The following is a 21,160-nucleotide window of genomic DNA, read 5'->3' on the forward strand; positions in this document are numbered from 1 at the left end:
CCACTATGTATGAAGACAGACAGCAGACGGATTGATGAATGTCAAACGACATGTGTTGACTCTCAGTCCCTATGGAATAGAGGGCTGCAGAAACTAATGAGATACAGCCAATTTGACCCCAAGGCACCCTGGAAAAGGTTAGGAATTAGAGGAACCAATCCAAAGCAGAAGGCATGAAGGAAGTCAGGAGCTAGAAACAGACTGACGGAAAGTTTTTGTTAGGCTGAACTACATGCAGTTGCCTGTTGGTGTAGGTTGAACTATGGCTTCCCATTCATGTGTTGAGGTTCTAGCTCCCATTATGTCAAAATGTGACTTTATTTAGAAAGATGGTCATTGCAGATGCAGTTAGTTAAGATGAGATCATTGGAGTGGGCCCTAAGCCAATATGACTGGTGTCCTTATCAAAAAGGGAAACTTGGGCACAGACACACACAGGGAGAACGCCATGTGAAGATAAAGGCAGAGGTTGGGTTGGTGCACCTGAAAGCCAAGGAATAAAAAAAAAAAAGCCCTAGCTAGTTTTGCTCAGTGGTTAGAGCGTCAGCCCACGGACTGAAGGGTCCAGGGTTCAGTTCTGACCAAGGGCACGTGCCTCAGTTGTAGGCTCAATCCCCGGCCCTGGTTGGAGCGTGCTAGGGAGGCAACCAATTAATGTGTCCCTCTCACATCAACGTTCTTCTCTCTCTCTCCCCCCCTACTCTCTCTAAAAATCAATGGAAAAAATATCCTTGAGTGAGGATTTTTTTAAATCAGACTCTATGAAAAAGCAAGCCACAGACTGTGAGAAAATGTTTTCAAATTGCACATCTGATAAGAGACTTGTATCCAAGAGTACATAAAGAACTGTCAAAAGACAATAAGGAAACAAACAACTCAGTTTTTAAAAGATTGGCAAAAGATTTGAACAGTCATGTGACCAAAGATATATGAATTGCAAATAAATAAACAAAAAGATGTCAGCATCATTAGTCTTGGGGAAACGCAAACCAAAGCCGTAATAAGATATCCCTGCACCTACTAGAATGGCTAAGATTCAGAGGTCTGACCACACCAAGTGTTGGGGAAGATGTGGAGCAACTAGAACTGTCTTCACTGCTGGCAGGAGTGTAAAACCGTGCAAACACTTTGCAAAACACCTCAGCAGTTTCTTTTTTTTTAAAGGTCAGTTGATTGATTTTTAGAGAGAGAGGAAGGGAGAGGGAGAAAGAGAGAGAGAAACATCTATATGAGAGTGAAACATCAACCGTCTGCCTTCTGCACGCCTCCTCTGAGGGATCCAGCCTGCAACCCGGGCGTGTGCCCTGACCAGGAATCCAACCCGCAACTTTTGGTGCAGGACACGATGCCCAGCCGACTGAGCCACACTGGCCAGGACATCGGCAGTTTCTTAAAAAGTTAAAAGTGCTCTTAGCGTACACCCCAGCCATTCCACTCTGAAGCATTTACTCAAGGTGACTGAAAGCATATGTCCACACAAAGACTTGTGAATGTTCAGTGCAGCGCTGTCCACTGACAGGCGAAGAGGTGAGCAATTTGTTACACGTCTGTTCAATGGATACTACTTCACAGTAAAAATAAACTACCATGCTGAGTGAAAGGAGTCAGACAGAAAAGGGAACAATACTGTATAAATCAACTTGTATAAGGCTGTAGAAAATGCAAACTCATCCATAGTCACAGAAAGCAGATCAGTAGTTGCCTAGGGGTGAGAAGAAGGGATTCCAGAGGGACACGAGGAGGCTTTGGGGGGTAGCATGTTCATCATCTAAATCATGGGGATGGTTTCATGATTTCGGGGGTGTATATTATGTCAAAACTTACCAAATATTACACTTTAACTATATACATCTTATTGTGTATATTATAGCACAGTAAAGCTGTAAAAAAAAAAAAAAAGCTAAGAAAATAAGATTCTATTAAGCTGAGATTTGTATTTTCTCCCTTCGCTCCTTTTAAAGAGTATTTTAGAGTGATTTAAAACACGACACACATAGAAAATTTAGTTAAACCACAGCAAAGCCATAATAAGAAGGATTCGTGTCGATGTTAATGTTAACACCAGAGGTTGTATTTGCTGCAAGTAAGCATTGGATCTGGTTTTGAGAATGTTGAGGGCTGAGGATGAGAGGAGGGCAGGAAATGTAATGGGTTGCACAGTTCTTCCTATCTTATAAACAGAAGCATACCAATTATTCAGTAGAGAGTCGCTCTTGAATTCTGAAAGGAATTTAGCACATGGGACATGAATGATTTAATGAACAATTCTTTTAACAGCAATTTCATAGTAACAGCCAAAACCTTTTGTAGCTATTGCCTCAATTCAGACAAAGGGCATAACGTGAAATCTAACCATTCTTTAAGGTTCTAATCAATGTGGTCAGAAAGGTAGCCTTCCGGCTTTCTATGTAGAGCAGTAGAGTTATATGCCCGTATCCTTAGTTATACAAATAAACTGCGCCCTGATCTCCAGGCCCCTCCTGCTGGTAGATGCACGCCTGGAGTCCAAGCAACTTTCATCCCGTCGCCTGCCAATGTCCTCGGTGCTCTAACAAATCTGCTGTCCTTCCAGCATTTCCGCCAGATGCAGCCGCTGCTCCTGCAGACCCCGGTGCAGACCTCCCCTGGCACCACTCCGCGGCTGCTGGGCACGATGCTCTGAGCCCGCTCCGGAGGTCGCTCCGGCTCATTGGGCCACGTACGCTGCTACCAGCCCACCTTGGAGAGGCCCGATTTCAGGCACATTGTGAGAGGAAGCAGAGGAGCGGGCTTCTCTGCTGGGACCCAGTGCTTTACAGAGCTTTCCCTGGAAAAAGGCTTGCCCCTTCTGCTCACAGCCCTCTCTCCCCAGGTCTGAGACTTGCAGGCAGGACACTAGGCGGGGGGGGGGGGGGGGGGGGGGGGGGGGCAAAGTGAAGAGGAGGGACCCAGAAGCAGAGCTCCAGCGTTCACACCTGGGCTGCCTGGCTCCTTCCTCCCTCAGGATGAGTTCCCCTCTAGAGGCCACTCACCGCCCCCTCCAAGTAGAGTTCGTTTTATTTTGCGCAAATGCCTGGTCTCCCCCAAACCCGTGTAGTTGGCACAATGAGCGCCAGTTCTTCTCAAACTTGCCCGCAGGTTAGAATCACCGAGATGTCTCTGGCAAATCGCAATGTCCAGGGCACGCCCAGGCCAGAGGAGCTTGGGTGGATCCCAGGCATCAGGGTTTTGAACAGTCTCCGGGTGATTCTACGGTGCAGCCAAGTTTAAGGGCCTGTGGTCTAGACAGAAGCTGAAGTTCATGCCACAAAGGCATCCACAGTTCTCTTTGGTCTCCCAAGACGAACGGAACTGAGAGTTAACTGACCTTGCATGGCGTCTTCACACCCTCAGTTTTGTGCCCTTTATTATAAATGCATCACCTAGAAGGAAGGAAGCTGAGGAATATTCAATAGGAAAAAAAAAAAGTAAATTCAAAAGTGAAAACCAGAGACTGTGAAGAGTCTCAGTATAATCAGAAAAACAAATTTTATGCTCAGGCAAAAACACATAGCAGGAGTCACCTGCTCCCACCTTTGCTTTCTGTTTGTTTTGTGCTGAAATGATATTTTGTAAGGAAAGCGGATTTCAGACTCAGCCTTCCCAGGAAGCCGTCTGCATGTTCTGTTTCAATGATGGCACTTAGAATGATGTATCAATTTCAAGGGGGCGACGTCCAAGCTCATCTCGGGGTTTCCTCGGGCGTTATTATTCATGAGGCCCTTTCTGAGCTCTATTCAGGGAGACCTGCAGTGTTTCCAAAGACCGGGACCTACTGTAATAAACGAGTCCTTTACATGGGGAAATGAGAAACCTGCCACGTGTGCCAAATGGAGGCAGGCGTGCCTGAGCGAGAGGGACTGATGACGCGAGATTAGAGAAAGCGGAACGTTGGCCTAACATATATCACATTTGCCAAGTAATGGAGAATATACCAGCAGTCCACAGGCACGGATGTTAGTATCTAGATCATGCTGAATTGATTTTTTTGATTTTTTTTTTTTAGAAAGCAGTACCTATGAAAGCTCTAAAACCTAAAATTTGGCCAAATTATGGCCCAGGGATCTGGGACACCTGCCACATCCTGTGAAGACTAAGTACCTTTCTTACTGCTCCTTCCCTGTGATCAGCACAGCACAGGTGTCCCTCCAGCCTAAATATATACAGATCCCCTGTCATCTGTAGTCATCGGCAGCATCTGGGAGAACAGCTCTGCCTGATAACATAGCAGTGGCCACCAGCAGGAGGTGGCAAAGGCCAGGCAGCAAGGGGCTGTGACTTGCTCCACCCACCTGTTCTGCGTCCCTCTCATAGGGCCTATCCTGGATCTCATCCCGCAGAACCTTCAGCTTCAAGTTCATTTCATTTATTTCACAAGCACTTACAGAGCACCCATTCTGTGCCAGGCACTGTTCCAAGCACTTATCCGTAGGAACTCGTTCATTCCTTACAGCAGCCTTCCCTGCCAGGTAGGTACCACAGTGCCCTTGGTGTTACAGATGAGGAATCTGAACCCTGGAGAGGCTGAGTAACATGCTCAAGGTCACAAAGAGTATATATGGAGGCGGGTTGTGAACTCAGCTGACTCCTGGTCTCACAGCTCTTTCCCTAATGACTATTCTACCCTGCTTTCCTGGCTACTGTGTGACCTAATGGTGTCTTGCTCTAACAATTATATAACTGTTTAAAAATAGGTCTGTGCTGTTGAAATGTCTTTAAAGTAATTATGAGGGGAAAATTGGGGGAAGGAGACATGCATTCCTTTTATATCTTTAGCCTAAGATCTTACAGCAGTGGTTCTGTAGGAAACTTCATCCTATATCAGAATCCCCCAAGGAGCTTGTTAAAGCACAGGCGGCCACCTCCTTGGAGTTTCCGGGTCAGTAGGGGGACCCCAGAGTGTACACCTCCAACAAGTTCCTGAGCGATGCTGATGCTGATGCTAATGCTGGGGCTTATGCTCTGGGGAACGCACTTTGAGAACCACTGACCTAAAGCACGATTTTTAACTGTCAAGAGACATTAGACAAATACACTTTTGGTTATTAAAGGATTTCATTCTAAGTCATTTTTTATATTATTAGGAAGGAAGGCAAAGAAAAAAGAAAATAAACACAAAAGGGTATGCATAAGATTCTGTGCAGATAGAGGGTGAAGATGCATGATTTTCTTAGCTTTTCTATTTCTGAGAAAGAAAAGAAAAAAAAGATCAAAATTAGTGAGTAAACCAGAAAGAAGTTTCAGGAACCTCTGAGATGGGAGGGATGGGGCTCTCAAGGAGCCTGGGATGCTGACTGATTACAGCACCTCGTGGCCACATGGCACAGGCTCCACTGAAGGGGGAGTTCATTTAATTTATTTCACAATCCCTCAGAATTTGAACTTTTTTATATATGTCCCCTTGTTCAAATAACCAGTACATTATTATAACTAATTGTCACATCCTTATTTTTTTAAAACGGAACATTGTATAGGTAAAATGTAAGTGATCTCAATGGATGCTTACATTTAGACTCTCATCAATTACACAATATTTTCTAGAATTTTGTTGTATACTTAACACTGTGCTGAGTTCCCAAGTGGCACCGACCAAGTATAAAACACAGTCTCCACCCGCAAAAAAATTCACAATGCGGCTGGGAAGGCAAGTCACTCCCACTGAAACAGAAAAAGAGCATACAACTATCAGAAGCGAGAGTGATGTTATTTTTAATTTATAAAACAAATCCTTTTTCCTTATAATAACATCATCTTAGTGTTTTATTTATTTATTCAACAAACACAAGTTGGGCCAAGTACTGCACTAGACCTGCCCTGGGAAAAGAAATACATCCTCCTTGCCATTGAGAAGTTCACAGTCTAGGAAACAAAGACACTTAAACACTCTCTTACCAAACAAATGCGATCAGCAGCGTGACTAGTAACAGAGACCTGCACCGGGTGCTGTTCACAGAGAAGGTGGCCGTGGACGAGGCATGAAAGGTGGGTGGAAAACTGTCAGGTGTACAGGGGTACACTAGAGAGGACTGCGCACCCCGCAGAGGTGCGAGCCCCCTGTTAGGACTCACACCGCCTCCTAAGCACACACGTTCCCATTCAGGCCGGCATCCCAAAGGGAGCAACGATGTGGGCAGTCAGGGTTCATTTCATCATTTAACAGATATACAGGCATTTGTTAAGTAAAGCCTAAAATGTATCATTTTTATTGAAAATTATAGAGCTCTTAATAGGCTCTGAGCATGACCCAAGGAGACATGTATTTCACATCTGCTAGGTACCAAGCACTCTGCCAGACCCCAGCGATGTAGCTGTGAATTACGTACACTCGTAGGCCCTGTGGATTGGGCATCTTGCATTTGCCTTAGCAATTTTTAAGGAAGAGAGGATTTTAGGTCTCCTGTGGAAGCCTAGGCCAATGACCTGGTCACCACCTGGTCTCATATGCCTGAGAATATGAAGTCCTTTAAAAGCAGGACCATCTCAAAGACTCTCATAGAAAGCCTGCCTGTGAGAGCGATCGCCAGCATTCTGCTGCTGCTCATCTTTGCAGATTTTATGTATATATAACGGCTCCTCTGTGGGAGACATTTTAGTACTTACCGGCTAATTAGTTTGATTTTGTAGGCAGAGATAAAGTCTGGTGAGGAAGGAAAGTGCAGAATCTGTACACGTGGGTTTCTGGGAGTGCGGTGTCCGTCTTTCCCAGCAGAGAGGCAGTGAGCAGGATTCAACAGTGGCCTGAAGGCTGGGCTCCCGTGGCTGACTCTGATCACCAACTGCCCTGAATTCACTCACGTAATAACGACTCCAAGAGAAGGGAAAAAATATTGGGCCCGGCCTCATTTTTAAAAATGCTTTTAGAGGGAGACACATCCTCAACTACAGGGTGTTCCGAAAAAATGTACACACACTTTGAATAATTACAAAGGCAGTGTTAATTAAAATACATTTCCTTTTCAAGATTGAGCTATCAGCTGTTCAAGTGTGTATACATTTTGGGGGGACACCCTGTATTATCATTATCAACTGTGCACAAGTAGTGTGTAGCTACATTGAGTTCAGGTTGAAGGTTCATCAGGTTGACTTTGAACGTCCCGCAGTGGAGGTGGGTGGAAAGTTTGTAGGTTTAAATATCTTAACACAGAATTCGAAACATGCAAAATTTTCTGCTGTTTCCTCCCTTTCCAGAGTATAGCAGTACCTCATATAACCTCTGTTCAATGACCTCCAAGCAGTGGCTGGATCAGAATGGTTTATTACAGTTTCACCCAGAGTCATCCTGATCACCATTGTCCCAACTGGCTGACTTATTACATTCAACACACCCAGGCTCCTGTTGCTTCCTTCCAGTGTGAATGAATTTTGTGATGCATAATTATCTAGTACAAGGCAAAAGCCTGTAATAAAATGTTTATGAGATTACTCCATTTTGGTATATGACTCTAGGTGACCGGGGGCCCTGTACCCTTACATGTCACCTCCTATCTATGAGATACAACAGAAATACAAGGTAATTTGGGGTCTATTAGGGGCATAAAGAATCTAGGAAACCACACCTTGGAGACATCATCAAAATGAAGATTGCAAAAGGAAGCGATTTTGCTGGGGTTTGGCTTTTTATTTCTGAACTTCATGCATAAAACAATTCCTTTGAGCCTTGCAAAGTAGGGTGTAAAAAGTACCGGTTTTTTCTTGAATATTTATTAAACACCAAGTAGGTCTAGGGCATGCCTCCAGGAGTCACACAGAGACATAAAATGCAAGCTCTGCCCATCAGAAATATACAGTCTGCTTGGGAGGCACAAGATAGGTGTAGAAAAGATAAATAGCAGCTCCCACTGAACATCCTGAGGAGCACAGACCATTTGGCTACAGGAAGTCAAATGCTGGACATGGTCTCTAAGACCTTTGGGGCAGATGGGGGATGGAGGAATATTGATGGAAAAGGAGGGGAAGCATGTAGGTTAAAGTTTTGGACAGATTTAGACTTGTAGGAAGGTGGATTTTCAGCAGCCAGGTGGGCAGAATGAAAGAAGGAATACACATGATTTATCTCAGGGTTCACCAAACTGCGGCTCACAGGCCAAATTTGTTTTTGTAAGTCCTACCAGCTAAGGGTTTTACTTTTTTAAAAAATATATTTTTATTGATTTTTTTATTTTTTTTAAGAGAACAGGAAGGGAGAGGGAGAGAGAGAGAGGAACATTAACATTGATTGGTTGCCTCCACACCCCAACCAGAGAATTGAATCAGCAACCTGGATATGTGCCCGGACCCGGAATCGAACTGGTGACCCTTCAGGACAGTGCTCAACCAACTGAGCCACACAGGACAGGGCAGAGTTTTACATTTTTTAATGGTTGAAAAACACTCAAAGAAATATTTTGTGACACAAGAAAATTATATGAAATTCAAATTTCAGAGCTGACAAAATTCTAGTGGATACAGCCCTGCTCCTTTGTGTGGTACTGTCTCTGGCAGCGTTCTCACAACAGTAGCTAAGTAGTCACCTAAGATATTTACTATCTGGTTCTTTACGGAAAAGAAAAAAAACCCTGCCTTCCCCTGCTTTATCCCAGGAGCAATCTCCTGGCCAGATCAAAGAACAGGGAAACTGTTGGGTTCCAGGTCATGGTGGGCGATACTGGGTCATATGCCCATGTCCCGGGGCGTACCTTGACTCTCTTCATAAGGACTCATTAAAGGCTTTTGAGCAAGAACAGAGAATAAGAAGAGGTGTGAGGGTGACGATAAAGACTGAGGAGAGGGCTGAGGCAGAAAACAACTTATGAGTATGTCACCTAAGCGTGAGGTGATAGACTGTACTGGGTCCCTTCACTCTTCTCCCGAGGACTGTTTCATGCATTCTTTCTCTTCAACCTTCCAACAGCTCTCCTCCCCTTTCACTCTCAGCTGATGACCATGTCCACATTTCCTTGAGAATTTTTTTAAAAGAAGAAAGAAACCAATAGCAACTTACCATCCTCTCACATGGAATCTCCCTCCAGCGGCACTGAAGGGTGTGACTAATCCTATCCCTGCAGCGCCCCCTGGAGACTTTCAGAGTAAAGTGCAAGCTCTGACCTCAGGCCCTGCCTTCTCTTTCCCCCGGCCCTGTGAATGCTACCTTATTTAATAAAAGGATCTTAGCAGATGTAATTAAGGCTCTTGAAGAGATAATTGTGGATTATCCTCAGGGAGGGGGAGGAAGAGAGACTAGAGGTCCGAATCCAATGGTAAGTGTCTTTATAAGAGAGACCCAGGGGAGATGTGACAAAGAGGAGGAGGTGACATTGAAATCAAGCAGCAAATGGGTCCGGGCTGCCTGTCACTACTTGAGCCAATTAAGCACAGACAGAGTTGAATCATATATGCGTGTTTATTACAATATTGCTGGCAATATGGGAGAGCAGGGGGATCATCCATGAAACTCTGTTCTCCCGCACCCCCATAAGCCAGCTGCTTATATTGGGTAAAAAGACAAAGATTACATAGGAATGTAGGCAAGGTATAATGCTTATCAGGTTACAAGCAATGTGGGCTGGGGGTCGAAAAGGGTGGGCGCCCCCAGGATTCCATTGTTTCGGGATCAAGGCTGTTAATCTTCCCATGATGATAAAAGTATGAACCACATTCCAAAATTTACTCCCATGTCCCGGGGTGTACAACTCTCGACCCGGTTAGAATGTGCTTTCTCGATTCAGAACCGAACAATCACGGTTAACAGAGCACGATTAATATTTCTTATAACTATAGCTAAAAATCACGGTCCACAGAGCATGATTAATATTTCTGCCCCTAACAACATAAGACAGAGGCAGAGATCAGAGTGATGCAGCGGCGCAAACCCAGGAAAACGAACAGCCACCAGAGCTGATTTCCCCCAGAGCCTCTGGAGGGAGTGCAAACCTGCTGCCACTCTGATTTCAGGCTCCATCCCCCAGAACTGAGAGCGTACATTCCTGCTGTTTTACTACCCAGTTTGTGATCATTTGTTATGGCAGTCCCAGGAAACTGACAGGGGGCTATTTTTTTGTACTGCCCCTGATGACATTTTTATTTCCACTTAAAAGCTTCAAAACCCTGATACTAATTTAAATCACAAAATTGCTTCAGGATTTAGTATCTCCAGTTCCAAGACATAGGAAGTTCCCTTCAGATCTAAGGCTTCTCACCACTTTCACCTTTCCCCTCCCCTCCCCCACCAGCCAGGGCCTGCTTCAGGCAGGTGGTCAACTGGGGGTGGGCAGCTTCTCCCCTCCCCCTCGCTTTTGCCCTCACCTGCCAGCTGCTGTTTCTCCTCCTTCTGTGGTTGGAGCAGGAGAGCAGGGAAGTTCTAACTTGACCGGAACTATTATAAACTGACTTTGCCCTGCCCAGTCTTGGATAGTGCTTGAGGATGACTTTCCCCCACAGAGTACCTTCCTGTGTTCAGTGCCTCTTCATCCTCACCCCATCACTGGAAACCTGTCACCTGCAGGGACCTTGTTGAAGGTGACATGCTCGTCTCTGTCTCTGGATCACTGCTTATTCCTTTCCCAGCTGCTAGGAATCACCAGAGACCAACCAGATCACGTTGCAGAGGCCTCCCCACCCCCAGTGTCAAAACTGAAGTTCTCATGTATTGAAACACCATTAATTCTGCAGCTGAGAGATGCTTTCCTTTCCACACCAGAATACTAATGAGCTGAAAAGCTATTAAAAAGACAGAACTCCTTTATTTGAATAAAAGCCATGAGTGCTGACCTTCACATGGTCCGCTCAATTTTCCCTTGGATAACAGCAGACCTAACCTGGCTTCTGATCTTGGGCAATTTTGAATCTTGATTCTCAATCTGACAGCACTGACACCAGACTCCCGGCCCCCCAGAACCCTGAGGGAATTCTTGATAAAGTGAAATTGATAAAGAATCGCAGTTCCTTTGGCTGTGGCCTTTCCTACAGCTGCTGAGACCACCCTGGCTCACCGTCTCAATCATCTGTGGATGGCTCATTAGCGAGAAGAGTGGAGCTCTGGGTCCTGACCTCTGCCCTCCAGTTTTGTGCCATCTTGTGGCCATGGACCACACTCTAACCGTGGCCCCTGCCAGGGAGAACCTATCCCACTTGTAGAACAGGTCAAATTCAAAGAGGGTGGTCACAGTCATAACTCACACTGTTGGAATGACTGTTTTCGGTGCCTTTAATGTCACTGAATACGTTGTCTACTCAGTTTCCCTAAATTGCTTAGTGATGACCCAATCATAAGCCCTCCTCACACCCCTCAAGAGAGGGACAGGTCTGGGGCCCAGGCAGTGACTAAGGTTTAATTTTCTGTTTTGATACCAACTTGGTAGTAATTTTAGGCTTTATCTTTGTGAATCAGCTCTCCCACCTGAAAAATGACGATAGGTCCATCTTTTCCAGATCTTCTCCATTACAGCACCTCTGTGTCACCCAGGAAACAAGGGACAAAGACAAATTGTCTGGAAACCACATAAAGAGAATGGTTTCCTTGGCCAGTGCTACCTACCTCTGAGCCTCAGGTACAAGTTCCATCCTGCCTGCTGTGTGCTCTGGGCAAAATGCTTTGTGCTAGGTGACTTCCAGAGAATCACCCCGAAAAGCCAGCTAGAGAGCAGCCTGGGACCAAGAAACACACACTGCACAGCGGCTCCCAAAACTGCAGAGTGCTGGGTTCTCCAAGGACAGTACATTGGCCCGGCCTCCTGACCTCTCCACCTCGAGTCCCAGGCCCTTCACCTCCTGGGCCCTGGGCTGCAGCTGCGGCCGCAGCCCTCACTCCTTTGAATGTTCTAAAGCTATCTTCACTCGTCTCATGGGACACTCAAGAAACCTAACACCATGGCGCACTCACCTACCTACAAACACCCTTTTATTTTTCAACTCCTTAGAGAGCACACCAACAATTTCCCCTGGGGAAAACTGCTAATATAGGGTATAATGCAAAATTCCACTAAGGATTTTCCTGGAGGCATCAGATTTTGCCCCAAATGTGCCCATGCTGACCTATCATGGTATCTGACATCTAGTTGCTCCCCAACTTCCCCAAAACAAGACCTGTTGCTGCTGTCCTGGCCAGCATCCCCAAAACCTCCAGCAGCCGCTCCCAGGGCTTACTGCCCCAGGCACTCGGTGTTCTTTAGCTCCTTGGGTGAGTTCTCCCCACGCCCCACCTTTGCTGGGCGCACCGGTACCTTCTCAGCCCTCAGGTCCCAACTCACAGAGGCCTTCCCAAACGGCCTTTCCCCAAGGACTTCTCCCTAATATTATTGTTTGAAGCTCTTGTTTGTTTCCTCCAGAGAAGTTACACAATTTGAAAATATTTTGTGTCTCTTCCACCTCCGAATGTACACTCCTGAGCCCTCTGTCCAGATTAGTGGTAAGTATCTACAGTAATTGACTCTTGTTGACAAGCTCCCTTTTAAACACAAAGGAGGATGGCTAGCAGCTTTCCTGCTTCTTTGCAGTGAATGTCAACCAAAGAAACGTGGGCTCTGGATGGGGAAGGGAAGAGCCCTCTGCGAACCGCAGAAAAACACAGCATCACTGAAGACACTCCATTTCCCAATTAGACAAAAACTAAAACAGATGAGCTTCTGCCTGTAATCCCGGTGATGATGATGATGATGGTGATGGTGGTGGTCACTCTATGTCTAAGATAATTAGACAAATGTCATACTAAAATTTTTAGTCTCATTCTTTCAAAAGATTTAGTTAGAATGTTCTCTACAGAGCCCATTAAAATGCACACACCCAGATACACTTGCATGCACACACACCCCTCAATTTCTCCTACTCCCCCATCCCTTCACGCTGGAGCAATAAAAAGTCCCCAAAGCCATATTCAAATCAAATGGTAGATTTATTGGCTGCCTCTGTTACACAGTGAGGTGACAGCATGTCAATACAGAACTCTCTAAGCCTTGTTTTGGCTTCCGCTGCACTGGAAGCCCAGGGACAGGCACTCAGGCTGACAGTCAGTGGACGACAGAAGCAAACTGCTGCTGGTTCACCTTATACAATGATTCATTCCACAGGCTTAGGGAACTTTCGGTTTTTTCTTTCATAGCATCTTCCTCTTTTCAAACTCCTTCGGAAACAGAAGAGAGGGAAAAGATAAAAGATCCAAATTATATTCATGGTCAAAGTTATTCTGAAACCTCTTCAGGATTCTTTGAACAACGAAAAATTACAGAAGTAAAATGTACCAGGATGAGGGTGCTTGAGTATAAAACAGCAGCTTTCAAATTTGTCTGTGTCAGCTTAGATTCCACTGAGCTAGAGGCAAAGCTTCAGGTTTATGTCTCCTAAATGTGGAAGTCAAGAGGCTGCGAGTTGTGCTATTTTTCTACTGCAGTATTTTTATTAGGAGTTGGCAAACCTGATTGTGTTTATCCAGACCTTTAAAGCAATACGTGAACCGCACTGGCCCGTCTAATAAGGAATGGAAACAGGTTTGCTAAGTTTCTCAGAGAATAAAACTAAATGCAGATTCAGTTAAGATTTGGACAAAATGTCAAGAATGTCAGAAATATCTGTGAAGGAAACAGTACTGACAATCACGTTTCTCTAGACTGTAACAAGGAGAAAAGAACACATGCGGAGGTGGCTGCTGCCCCTTGCTGGAGGGAAAGGGTGATGCACGTCTCCAACGTGGATTTTTAAGCATCTGCTTTTTCCCCGTCTTCCCCTTTCAAATACAATCTGTCCTCACACACTCTGATGACTCAGATTCTTTCACATACTGCTGCACACAGTGTCGTATTCCAAAGACAGGACCACGCGAAGATTCAGTAAAACAAGTCCATCTTATAACCCCTAAGACAAGGGCAAGGATGGCACAGCTCCCTCAGGAATACAACTTGGGCCTGTTTCCTGCTTAAAAAATGTTGGTTTGCCTGCTTTTCTGTCAAGTCTGTGATCATCATAAAACAGAGCGAGCCTTAAATGACTCTCAAAGAAACAAGCTTAAAGTCGCTACAAAGAGATTACTGAAAATAGTAAATCTTAGAATACTTTAGACCACAGTATCCTACTAAAGGGGGAAAGAAACGAATGTTTAAGAAGCACCCTCCAACCTGAAACAATCATGGCCTCCCAACCCTGCCAGGGCCAGGAACTAGGGCTGGAACCCCCACCCTCCTCCACAAATCTCCCTCCACCCCAAATCCCACTTCATCCAGCTTTAATTTCTTGTTACTCAGCCTTCAACCCCTCCCCCTGGAAACAGAAACCTATGGGATCGGGGTGGCTGTATCCCAAAGGCCCTCCACAGGAAACACCAAACACAAGGCAATTTTGGGCACCGCTCCTAAAATAGAGCCCGTGGTATTTGTGGACTTGGACATGCTTTCTTGTATACTGTATCTTGCCACTCACAAAAGAGAAAATCCCAATGGTTAAAAAAGAAAAGTTCTTAATCAGAACATCACTCCTGGTCATGCCTGGTTAGGACATTAGGACATAAACAGAGTTGCTAGGCACTGTTAAGCTGCACACCAGAAAGAATACAGGTAAGACCAGAAGAAAGAGCCATGGCTTCCAGGTGCCCAGAGCAGTGGGGCCAGTGCTAATAGCTCACCTTGTAGATGGTGGATCCCAGCTGCGCGGGCGACATGCTGACCACAACCCCTGCGCTCTGAAGAGCAGAGATCTTCTCCTTAGCTCCACCTTTTCCTCCAGCAATAATTGCACCTGCATGGCCCATTCTCCTGCCAGGAGGAGCTGTTAAACCAGCGATGAAGGACACCACAGGCTTAGCTTTGGGACCCTGAAAAGTGATATAAACACTCTAATGAAGAAGCTGATCAACATCGAGCATCAATTTCACAACCCTGTCAGTAAATGGCTTGGACAGGGAGGGATGTTGTACTAATACATACAAAAAAGCACAGCTGAAAATGCATGTTGCCCTGCTGGGCGTGGCTCAGAGGTTGAGCATCAACCTAGGATCCCTAGGAGATTGCGGTTCAATTTCCAGTCACGGCACATGCCCGGATTGTAGCCTTGATCCCCAGTCAGGGGCGTGCAGGAGGCAGCCGATCAATGCCTCTTTCATCATTGATGCTTCTACCTCTCTCTCTCTCTCCCTTCCTCTCTCTGAATCAATAAAGATATATTTTTTTAAAAAATTATTGAGGATTGCAAAGAACTCCTGTTCATGTAGATTACACCTGATATTTACTGTATTAGAAATAAATTAAAACTTAAAATTTTTACAAATACTTACTAATTCATTTAAAAATAACTTTTTTAAACTATTTTTAAAAAACCATTTAGTGAGAAGAGTGGCATTACTTTACATTTTGGTGAACTTTTTTAAAAATATGTTTTTGTTGATTTTAGAGAGAGGAAGGGAGAGAGAGACAGACAGACAGAAACATTGATGGAGAGAAACATCCATGTCGATCCGCTGCCTTCTGCACACCCCCTTCTGGGGATCGAGCCAGCAACCCGGGCATGTGCTCTGACTGGGAATCGAACTGATGACCTCTTGGTGCACGGATCAGTGCTCAACAACACAGCCACATCGGCCAGGCCATTTCTGTAACTCTTGAATATCTAATAAAATGCAAACTGATTTCAGTATCTGCTTTTGCACACAATGTACTACAATATGTTGGCTGAAGTACAAGAAGAAAATCCAGCCTCACAGGCATGCAGTTGGAAAAGGGAGTTATTTTGAGAGCCTGTCAGATAATTGTGGATATTCCTCTTTGATTCTACATGAACTTCTTCAAATGGTAATTTACTTTTACTTATTTATTTTGTTAATCCTCACCCGAGGATATGTTTAATTTTTTTTTTAGAGAGGAAGGGAGAGAGAAACATCGACATGGATTGGTTGCCTCCCGTATGATACGCGCACCGACCGGGGAGCAAACCTGCAACCCTGGTATATGCCCTGACCAGGAATGGAACCTCTGACCTTTCGGTGTACAGGACAATGCTCTAACCACTCAGCCACACCGGCCAGAGCTCAAGTGGTAATTTCTTAAAGGTTAGAGGCAATGTTGGAATCTGAAACCACAGCAGTGAACTTTTTGTCCTTTGTTACTTTAAAATCCAGTGGTCTGTCTTGCACTTTGAATGGATCTTTAGCCTACGATGATTCTGTAACATGCACTGGCCAGACGGAAAATATAGGTTTGCTGAGTTATGCAGATTTTCCCAATGCTGACATATTTCGTCATTCAGTATCGACAAGTCACACTCATCAGTATCACCACTGATCTCACTAGAAAAATCTTTAGCAGGGAGTCGCTGTCAAGTTCACAGTGGCAGACATAAGTTTCCCAAAATATTAACATTCACTTGAAACCTCAAACTGTATCATTGGCAACAAACACTACAAGTTGTTTTCCTTGACATGGCAGGTTTGCTTTGTTTCATTTTCGAGAAAAGGTCTGCCAAATACCTAAGTCTGAATAGCTAGTTTGCCTGTCAGTTCTTCCTGGTGAAACTAGCAGTCCACGAAAAAAACAGCTAGTTCAGCTCACAACTCAATTGGGAAAGTGCTTTACTTCCCATTTCATCACAAACTGACTCGAGGGTTAAGATTTAATTAAATTAACAATTTTTACTGCTTCATCAAGGGCATTCTTAAATAAAATTGGCTTTTGGTGTTTTGTTTTCTACTGGAGTGCGTGGCAGTGAACGATGACTAGCGCATTTGTGCCCACACCCGCATTCGTGCTAGGTGCCAGCAGGCCAGGTTCTACGCGCTTTGACACTGCCCACTCAGCCGCACCTCCCACCACTCTTCCCTGCTCTCTATCTCCCGGCAATTCCAGGCTGCTCTCCTCTGTCCCTCTGCTGGGAGTGTCTGCCGTCCTCCTTGGACTCCTGGCAAGTTTCTACTGAACTTTTAAGATCTCCCAGACTCCTCTTCCTCCATAACCTGTAACTCTTCCTCCACACTCTCCACAGGTGCCCTTACAGTCAGTACTCTGGCTGTAACTTATTTCCCCCATGTCTCTCTACTGAACTATGAATGCCCTGAACACAGGGACTATGCCCTCAGTGAAGCAGAAAAGACTCCACACATCATTTATTCACTCATTCAGGGGCTCTGCAGAGGATACGAGCATCTCCTATACAAGTGGCACTGATTCCACTTAATTCCTGTGTCCCTATACTCAAATAGTGGGGATACCGCACAAGAAGGAACAAGATTATGTGAGCCTAAAATGCCAAACAAGTTTACACTCCATCCTATAAACAAAGAAGAATCACTTGAGCAGAGAAAAATACAATTGACAGACTTTGGAGGAATTGTAGTCTGAAAATAGGACGTAGAAATGATGACAAGAGTGAAAGCCTAAAAACAGAATGGCCAGTTCAGATGCTATCGCTGTAGTCTGAGCAGACACAGAGGAATACTGACTCCTGCCCTTAGTCCCTGAAATCTGACCCCTGGCCCCTCCACGGCGTGACGCGGAAGCCAAGCAGACCTGGGTTCTCTGCTGTACACCTACCGCAGACAGGTCATTAACCTCCCTGTGCCAGTTTCCTCACTCATAAGAGAAGGACAAGGGGTCGAGAGAAGGTTTACACAATACTACTTTTGCAAATAATTACTGTCATTGTAACAATGATAAAAACAGCAGCTGTAGCAGCACAAACATTATTGAGAGTACACTATATGCCGGGGATTGTGCTAGGTGTTGTATATGTCAACTCAGCTATTCCACTAGAATCTTGTACTTAGTAAGTCTCAACAAAAAGTAGCTCCATAAGAATTACCCAGGGATAGAGAAACATGTGCCAAATGAAACAAAATGCACATTTAGTTTTTCCCATTAAATTCTGAGCTATTCAAGAGATTCAGAGTTGGGCCTAAATACATTTTAAAATTCACTTTAAAAAAAGTGTAATGTTTTATCAGGCTAAATCTGTTTTTCTAAAAGGAAGTCAATTTTCACCTAAATTTCAAACTTTATACTTTCCTGAATTCAAGAGTCCAGTAACATCTTACTCCAATCACCCAACAATCTGCATTATTCTTTCATTTATTCAACATTTATTGGTGTCTACTGTGCCAAGGCCTGGGCTGGGCACCAAGGATAGCAGTTCCCTCTGTCCATAACAGTCTGGAGTGACAGTCAGATACTATGCATGCCTTGCAGAAGGAATAAGCAATGGCAAGCGGGAATGAAAACAGCTGGCACGTCAGATGGGGCACAGCTCTGAAAAGGAAGGTTAGTGGTGTGTGAGGGGCTGGAACACCACGCTAAGTCTGGCCTTTATCCTACATGTAATGAGAAACTGCAATGGTTTAAAGCCAGGAGGGTGGAGGCACCGATGTCTGTGTTTCAGAAGGGCAGATAATTTGGGAGGCTATAAGCAGGATGCCCTGGATGGCAGGAGGGAAAGGAGTAGAGATATCAGGAGTAAGTTATCTATCGACATGGGCTAGGTGAGATAAGATGAGAGCCTGAACCAGATCAGAAGGACTAATTATAGGCGATGCTCTGAATCTCCACAGACTACTGAGATCTCAGAGACGGATCTTAGTAACTGAGTGGAAACGAGCGATAAGAGCTATAAGATGGTTCTGAGATGTCTTTTTTTTTTTAAATATGTTTTTATTGATTTGAGAGAGAGAGGAAGGGAAAGAGAGAGACACTGATGTGAAAGCCGAACATTGATTAGCTGCCTCCTGCATACCTCCTACCAGGGAAAGACCCTAAAACCTGGGCTTGTGTCTTGACCGGAAATCGAACCGGCAATCTCTTGGGGCATGGGAAGACACCCAACCAACTGAACCACAACAGCCAGGGCTGGGATTTCTGTCTTGAAAGCTGAATAAAGGAGGATGTTGTTGATATGTAATAAGCATTCACACTTAAGCAACAGGTACAGAAAGTGACTCCAGGGAACAAAAAGAAGGACCCAGAGGAAACCAAGAGAGGAAGGGTAAAGCATTTATTGAGGCCACTGGTGACCTCTGCAAAAGCAATGTCAGGAGAGTAAGCTTCAACAGCAGAGGCAAAGAGTTCAATAAAAGCACTTATGCCCTGACCGGTGTGGCTCAGTGGTTGAGTGTCGACCTATGAACCAGGTCATGGTTCAATTCCGATCAGGGCACATGCCCAGGTTTCAGGCTTGGTCCCCAGTAGGGCGAGTGCAGGAGGCAGCCGATAGAAGTTTCTCTCTCTTTCTCCCTTCCTCTCTCTAAAAATCAATCAATAAGAGCACTTGCTATGAGCCTGGTGCGACTCTGCTATACGTTCCTAAGACAATAACACTCCACAGTCCTCACAACACTAGGAGGTAGGCACTGCTGTAGCCCTATTTTGCCAAGGAGAAAACTGAGGCACAGGGAAGTTAAGTAACATGCCCAAGGTCACACAGACTCTGAGTAGCAGACAGACACCAGAGTGCTGAGGATTAGGGGGTAAATAAAAAGCAGGGAAAGAGATCCAGAAAGTGAGGGGAAATCTGAGTTACGTCTTACACAAAGATCAGGGTTTAAAATCACTACAGAAGAAAATCAAGTATATTTAAAACAACCCTTGAACATTCCTTAAATCACCCATAAATACGCCTTGTTTTGTGTGTACCACCCTGTAGGTGATACTATTAGTTCCTGTAACTCTCCAGAATTCATTATTTTTCTGTGGCATTTGATTCACCCACTCTTCAATTTCTTTCACAAACACAGAAAGTTACCTCCTCCCACTTGCCTGGCCCCCTGAAGATGCTTCCTCATTCCTGTGTCAGGGACATCCTGGAACTCCTCGCTTGTTTCCCCCCAAGGTCTCTGTCACAGCGTCCAAAGCCCCCAATCACTGAGCGGGGGCTGGGGGCACCAAGGTGCTTCAGTCCTTATCACGCCCTCTCCACCCCAAAAATAGAGCCTAATCCCCTTAGGAATGAAATTAATATACAATTCCACACCGCTTTTTACGTTTAATCCTGAGAGAGAGGCGACAAGGACAGCCTTCATTGGGGGCAGGTAATAAAGATATTCTACTTGACCTCTGGAGGAAAGTACTACTCTGCAAAGAAAGTCTGAAGCTAGAGGGAGGTGAGACCCTGGAAAAGGGTATAAGGACCTTTAGAAGATCAGATTTGAAAAAGAGAAAGAACACTTATATTCCCCTAAGATCAGGAGAACGAAAAAGCATGTTGGCAGATCCAGGGAGGGCTTTCAGGCCGATGACCTGAATGGTTCTCGGTTCAGCAGGACCGCTCACCTGCCCCACGTGTGAAGCAATACCTGGGGAGGGAACTCAGAGCAGAGAACAGGCACCATGGGAGAGGGGGACAATAAGCCCAGACAGGGTTTTCTAAGTGACCGGTACTAAAGGCCCAGCTCAGAAAGAGTTTGAGTTTATCCTTCCTGTTTTCTTGAAAACTTAATCTTTGAAAAAATAAAAATAACTTCCAAACAAGCCAGTGGTATTATTCAAGAGCAGCGGTATGTTTTGCCGAAGCCAAACTTACTGAATTATGTTGCTTCAAAAATTCTGCAGCATTTTCTTCTGCATTACCACCAATTTCACCAATCAGTATGATGCCTTCTGTGGCCGGATCATTCAAAAAGACTTCCAGGCAGTCAATGAAATCTGTTCCATTGAAAGGATCGCCTCCAATGCCTGAAAAAGTCAAAGAATATCAGCAAACACGAAAATCAGGTCGAGAAATGTTGTTTCAACTGGTTTCTTATTTTGCCTACCCCTCTCACCAATATTTTCAAATGTATCATTACTCTTGCACTAAACATTTTTTTAAAAATCACAAAAATGGTACACTTATTTGTTTATAATATTACATGAATCCTAAATGATGTTTGGATTCCAATACAAAGAAAAACCTCTTTTTGCTTTAGCTCCTTCATCAGTCCTCTTCCCTCCCACAAAATTATCCCTGGATATCTGTTTAAAAATGAGCATTTTAAGAAAATGTAGGTTTGGGTTACGAGAGAGAATGTCTTCTCTGATTAAACATTTAACAAATTTCTTTGCACAAAGTTAACTCTCAGATGAGGCAAGTTTCAGAGGAACCACTCTCAAGTGTCAAGACACAAGTCCCAGTGAGGGACAGGGTGGAGGGTGCCCTGACCCCCTGCCCTCAGATCCAAAGTGGGTAAGGACAGAGACACACATAGGGGCTCTACGCCACACACATGACT

General features: G+C 44.8%; 1 protein-coding gene across 1 annotated transcript in view; it reads right to left on the reverse strand.

Annotated features, from left to right (window-relative positions):
* Positions 1–12,864: 12,864 nt before the first annotated feature.
* The window catches only part of SUCLG1 (succinate-CoA ligase GDP/ADP-forming subunit alpha), a 32,341-nt gene continuing 24,045 nt past the window's right edge, over positions 12,865–21,160 (reverse strand). The window contains exons 7-9 of the mRNA XM_081155841.1: positions 20,473–20,624; positions 14,603–14,791; positions 12,865–13,111 (exon numbers count right to left, since the gene is read on the reverse strand). Coding sequence (XP_081011967.1) covers positions 13,085–13,111; positions 14,603–14,791; positions 20,473–20,624 — 368 coding nt within the window. The 3' untranslated portion in view covers positions 12,865–13,084. The remainder of the gene's footprint in view (positions 13,112–14,602; positions 14,792–20,472; positions 20,625–21,160) is intronic.

Source organism: Miniopterus schreibersii (assembly GCF_964146895.1).
Source record: "Miniopterus schreibersii genome assembly, chromosome: 13".
Lineage (NCBI taxonomy): Eukaryota > Metazoa > Chordata > Mammalia > Chiroptera > Miniopteridae > Miniopterus > Miniopterus schreibersii.